Source organism: Gracilinanus agilis, chromosome 3 (genome assembly GCF_016433145.1).
Source record: "Gracilinanus agilis isolate LMUSP501 chromosome 3, AgileGrace, whole genome shotgun sequence".
Taxonomy (NCBI): Eukaryota; Metazoa; Chordata; class Mammalia; order Didelphimorphia; family Didelphidae; genus Gracilinanus; species Gracilinanus agilis.
This window is the reverse complement of record NC_058132.1, coordinates 90,783,671-90,789,620: the sequence shown is the minus strand read 5'-3', so window position 1 is coordinate 90,789,620 and position 5,950 is coordinate 90,783,671. Positions and strand designations below refer to the sequence as shown.

General features: G+C 39.2%; 1 protein-coding gene across 1 annotated transcript; it reads right to left on the bottom strand.

Moving 5' to 3' along the window:
• Window positions 1-253: 253 nt before the first annotated feature.
• LOC123238757 (olfactory receptor 52K2-like) lies at window positions 254-1,198 on the bottom strand. Its single transcript, XM_044665961.1, has one exon. It carries the CDS (start codon window positions 1,196-1,198, stop codon window positions 254-256), a length of 945 nt encoding a protein of 314 aa, XP_044521896.1.
• Window positions 1,199-5,950: the final 4,752 nt, after the last annotated feature.

The window sequence follows — 5,950 nt, the reverse complement described above, 5'->3', positions numbered from 1 at the left end:
CTAATCTTCTCCTATTGATTTAAGACTCACCGAGGGATTTTGCTCCTTCTACAGTTGGTCAGTATTTCTTGAAGGGCAAGTATCTGAATCAAGGGTAGAGACTGTATTTCCCTACATATTTTTTCAGATTAGTGTCCAGAGGAAGGAAAAGTATCTCATTTCTTCCTTGTCCCACTTAGGGTCAGGGGAGAAATGGGAAACTCTTTCCTTGCCATCTCCCATACAGCTCTATAATGAACTCACTGACTCCCATCTAGATCTTCTTTCTTTGGAAAAAACCTAGGACTCGTTCACGGATCTGTTTTGTCTTGACTCCATAGATAATGGGGTTGACCATGGGTGGGAAAAGCAGATAGAAGTTGGCTGCAAGGATGTGGACGTGGGGAGCAGCGTGACGGGCCACCCGGTGCATAACTGATGAAATTACAACAGGCGTGTAGAAAGCCAAAATGGCACCCACATGGGATGCGCATGTTCCAAAGGCTTTGTAACGAGCTTCCTGAGAAGCCAGTCTCAGCACTGCCCTAAGTATCAGAGCATAGGAAAGGACCACGAAGAGGAGGTCCAGCCCCACTATCATCAGCGCTACTGCGATTCCATAGATATTGTTGAACCGTGTATTGCCGCAGGCTAACTTGACCACTGCCATGTGCTCACAGTAGCAGTGGGCAATGACGCGACTCCTGCAGTAGAGGAAGCGTCGGAGCAGGAAGGGAAGTGGGGTCATGAGCGTCACTGCTCGAGTTATGGCTGCCATTCCAATCCTGGCAATGAGCGGTCGTGTCAGTATTGTGGCGTATCGCAGTGGTTCGCAGATGGCCACGAAACGATCAAAGGCCATGGCCAGGAGGACGGCTGACTCCATAATGGAGAAGGAATGGAGGAAGAACATTTGGGTCAGGCAGGCATGGAAGTTGATCTCATGATCACCAAACCAGAAAATCGCCAGCATCTTGGGAAGTGTAGAAGAGGAGAGGACAAGATCAATAGCTGACAACATGGCCAAAAAGAGGTACATGGGTTCATGGAGGGCAGGATCTGTCCAGATGATGAAGAGAAGAGTACAGTTACCTAGCAGGGCAAGGATGTAGGCTGAACAAAAGGGGATGGAGATCCAGATGTGCAGGTGCTCTAGGCCTGGGATTCCCATCAGCAGGAAAGAGGCTGGATGTAGGGAAGTAATATTGGAAGCTGACATGGCTGTCATGAGCGGGGCTAACCTAGGGCTGCCTTCTTAGTGCTCTTTTTCCATTAAAAGTACCCAGGATAGACAGGATTTGATAACTCAGACTCTGAGTTGCAATTATGAGTACTTTCTTTGGGCCCCATGATACAACCTCATGGAAATTAGGAAGTGATTGACCTGAATGGAAACCAAAGAAGAACAATTTATGATATCAAAAATAACAAGGCAAGAAATGCCACCTGGCAGTATGTACTAAATGGAAAAATGAGATATACCAATGACAAATTCCACAGAAGCTAAGAGGAACAAGTGAGTATTGAGTATCTGAGGTGTCAGGGAAGATTTCCAGGAGGACATGTTGCTATCATATTAATTCTTTGCCCCAAAACATACAACTCCATTTGGCTCCTGTGAGACAGCTTTGACCCCACTTAAGATCATGGATGTTACACTCCCTATGTTAAAAGTTGGTTTTAAAAAATCTGAATTGTCTATAAGTATCTAATGAATTAATAATTACTAATGTATTGCTCCTTTGCTCTGAAACCTTCCCTGGTCCTTCTCCATAAGTCTCCAAATGTACTTCTAAAAGTCTTTGTTTCTAGCCTGGACTGTTTTGGTAAATGCTTAATAACTGGATTTCCAAAAATGTACAGATGGTATAATTTAGAGTTAAATTTGCATTATTAATATATCTTTGCCCTCATTTTTGTATGTCTAGACAATCAAGAAAACAACAAATCAAGCCCCGATTTGCAGCATTTGTCAATTTTTTTTATTTGTCAATTTCTGATGTGTAAATCCTTACATTAAAAATTTAACAACTGATTCTAGTGAGCTATTTGAACTGACTCTACCACACTTTTTCCAACTTTACTGAGAAAATGGTCATTTTTGTAAATTCCCTCAGCTACCTATGTCTTTTCCAGAAGTGTAGAATACAGCAAGTGACATTGACTTCATATACACACTCCTGAGGCATGCATTTCCAATTCATTCTGGTTTCTTCCAAATTCCAAGGATATGATTTAGGTTTTTTCTAGTCTTTACCTCTCCCTGAGGTGCCTGGCACCTGTGAACCCCTAGACAGTTCATGAAGTCACTGCCATTATTTTTCTGCCTAAGTTCTGAAGGGGCATAAAAATCCATCAATATCAAAGAATGAGTCATTCATTATGAGATCTCTATCCAACTAATGATCTCTCCTTCAACCATCATGTGTAGGGCTCAGCATACTCCAAAGGGCAAGGATCAGGGACCTCCACAGTTTCTGCCACCATCTTTGAAAGATCTGCTGTTTGCTTAAATAAAACTGGATATCCATGCAAGAAATCTGTCCCTACTAACCCTGAAGGTTCTATGTGTATTCTTTCCAAAGAACCTTTCAATTCACTAATGTAATTATAACTTGCTGATAGGTGAAGGCACACATATAGCAAAGTATGCTGGACTTAAAGTCAGGATTCATTTGAATTAATTTCAGCAAGCATTTAAAAAATGTCTACTATTATACTTCAGGCATTATGCTAAGGTCCTGAAACAAAACCAAAAGATCCTTTCAAGATATTTACTCATTCTTGGAAGATAGGGCATATACATAGAGCAGTAAATCAGATAATTTGAGAAGATGGAGAACATTAACAACAATGGGGAGTTTAAGAAAGGTTCTGCAGAGGAGATGGTGCCTTAGTTGAATCTTGAAGGGAGCTCAGGATTCCAGGGGAAAGGGAGGAAGAAGAAATACATTATAAGAATTGAAAGCAACTATGCCAAAGGGACAGAGGTGGATGATGGAATATTGAGTGTGGGAAATGACTCATAGGCAGGTTTGGTTGAGATATAAGCTAGCTGAGGAAGTGTACATGTTAGAAGACCGGGGAGGGGGGGAGGAGGAAGAGCTGGTTGGCTGGGTGGATTGAGAGTCAAGCCTAGTGATGGGAGGTCTTATGTCTAAATCTGGCCTCAGACATTTCCTAGCTGTGTGAACCTTGGCAAGTCACTTAACTCTCATTGCCTAGTCCTTACCACTCTTCTGCCTTGGAGCCAATACATAGTATTGACTCCAAGATGGAAGGTAAGGGTTTAAAAAAAAAGATCTGTATTTGACTTCTGATTGTGACACTTTAGTTTTGTGCACAGGAGCAAGTTTCCTAACATCTCTTAACTTTAATTTCCTCACCTGTAAAGTGGGAATAATAACTTCACTGTACATGTCACCAGGTTGCCTTGAGGAAAGTGCTTAGCAAATATAAAAATATTATAGAAATAGGAATCATTCATCAGTTTCAAAGAACTGGATGGGAACTGAGAGGATGAGGGGAGGCAATAAAATTTTATTTTGCATCTACATGTGCCAGGCACTGTGTTAAGTGATTTAGAAATATCTTATTTCATCCTTATCCCAACTCAATGAGACAGTTGCTATTATTTTCTTCATTTACAGTAGTGAAAATGGAGGTAGACATGTGTGGGTAAAATGAGATAATAATTAAAAAATCCTTTGCAAACCTAAAGATGCTATATAAGCAGTAGTTACTTTTATTGTTAATAATAATTGCAATAATAATAAATCAAATAAATATAATCACTATTTCACATGATAGCTCTTTAAATACTTGAACTTATGGACCACATCTCCCCAAATGCTCTTTTCCTAAGCTATCCAATCTCAGTTCCTTTAGAGTTCCTTCTCTATCCCCTTTGCTACAATTCATCTTCTTGGCATCCTTTCTGAAAGTTGGCACCCATAAGACCAAGAAATACATATTTTTATAATGAATATAAATGATTTTTCAAATGAATGAATGAATGAACAAATGATGTGATCCCACTCTGATCATACATTTACCTTAAGGTCCTTTTGAACTCAGAACCTCAAAGATATCAATTGCATTTCCACATATTTTTTGTTATTTTCCACTTCTCTGACTAGTTGTTTCACCAAATGATTTTTATCTCACAGATATCTCCTTATTTCTTCAGTACCTAACATACAGTTCTGTATACATTAAATAGCAAATCAACATTATTAACTAATAAATTACTGGCGCTTCTCTTTCTCTGAGTGTTAAAGAACCCTGAAGAATGGCAGAGATAATTTAATCTCTACTTTTATTTTAAGCAATGAGGGAACTGAAACCAAGAGAGATGGAAGAATTATTCAAAGTAATTTAACAAGTCAGTGGAAAAACAGAGGCTATCAATCTGGTCTTCAGGTCTACAGAACTAATAACTAGTGTTTATAAAGCATCTTGACATGTTTCTATATTTATTTTTCTTTTCTTCCCTTTTTTATCTTTTCCCCTTACTCCATGCACCAGAGAAGGATATAATTTTTGATATCCAGCCAAATCTAAATACTACAGTGCTCAGGAGGGGCTAGTGCAAAGTGAGAAAAAAGAGAATCTGTTTTGGAGCATTAGCGAAAGGAAAGAGAACAAATATTTATTACACATGTACTATATGCCAGACATTGTTCTAAGTACTTTATAGCTACTCTCTTATTTCATATTCACAATAACCTGGTGAGTTAGGTGCAATTATGATTTCTATTTTACAGTTTAGGAAACTAAGGTGGAAAGAGGAGGATGAGTGGATTGGGGAAGAAGGGTAAGAAGCTGGTGAATAGAAGAGCATTCCAAGTGGGAAGAATAGAGATTTGGAGGTGGGGTAAGGCATAGAGGTGTTGCGAAAAGACAATTAGGTGTGAAAGTACAAAGACTAGTCTGGCAATTGTCACTGACGGGCAAGGACAGAGATTAAGGACAGGATTTCTCTGAATCTCAGTTTTTTATCTGTATAATGGATATAATAGCTAGGATTTATGATTCACTTTAAGATTTTCAATGTCCTTTAAATACATTATTTTATTATTTATCACAAGACTAGATTATTATTATCCCCATTTTCCGGATGAAGACACTAGAGCTAAATTGCTTGCCCATAATCACACTACTAGCAAGGCTTTGAGTCCAGATGTGAACTCTCATTGATTTCAAATCCATGATAATACTTATACCACCTATCTCATAGTATATGTATTTGTGTGTGTATGAGAGAGTCACACACAAACACATACACACACAAACACATACACATAACAGTACTACATAAATATAAACAGTTATAATTATAGTGGTCATAGGAAGGAAGGTCTTACTTGAAGGGAAAGAAATACAGAGCAAAAAGAGACAAGGGGGAAGGTGTTGAGACTGATGACATAGAGTACAGGATGATTAAATGCAGTCTAAGATGAGTGGTTTAGATAAATCAGAAATAAGCTATGGACCATATCAGCAGCAAGGATAGTACAACAAGTTTTATGACTCCAGAATATTCTATTCACCAAGATATATTCCTCTTTCTACTTTGTCTCTTTAAAAGAAGCTCAGCTATTTCCCAAATCAGCTCTATGGCTGTTGGAAGAGGCCACAGTTTTCCACCCCAATGTTATCTTTCTGGAGAGGCAATGAGCCTCAACTGATGATCCTTCACCCTTGATCCCTTGAGCACCCCCAGTCCCTGATTATGTTTCCCCTTTCTCTGACTACTTTTCATACCTCTAATACCTTGTCTTAGTCTATATCCACAATCTAGTATCTATCCATGGAGTTTGGAATTCATTCTTCTCTTCAGAGCTTCTCAAACACCACCTCAAGAAGAGTGAGGAGGAGGTCCCAAGCCAATATTTTACCCTACCACTGGCTGCTTTTCTAGGAAGTGAAAGTGAGTAATGAAAGGTGTCTGTGTCCCCAAGGAAGGTCT

What these genes read in the sequence shown, in the direction of transcription:
- LOC123238757 (XM_044665961.1), bottom strand. Translation starts at nt 1,198, where the DNA reads ATGTCAGCTTCCAATATTACTTCCCTACATCCAGCCTCTTTCCTGCTG.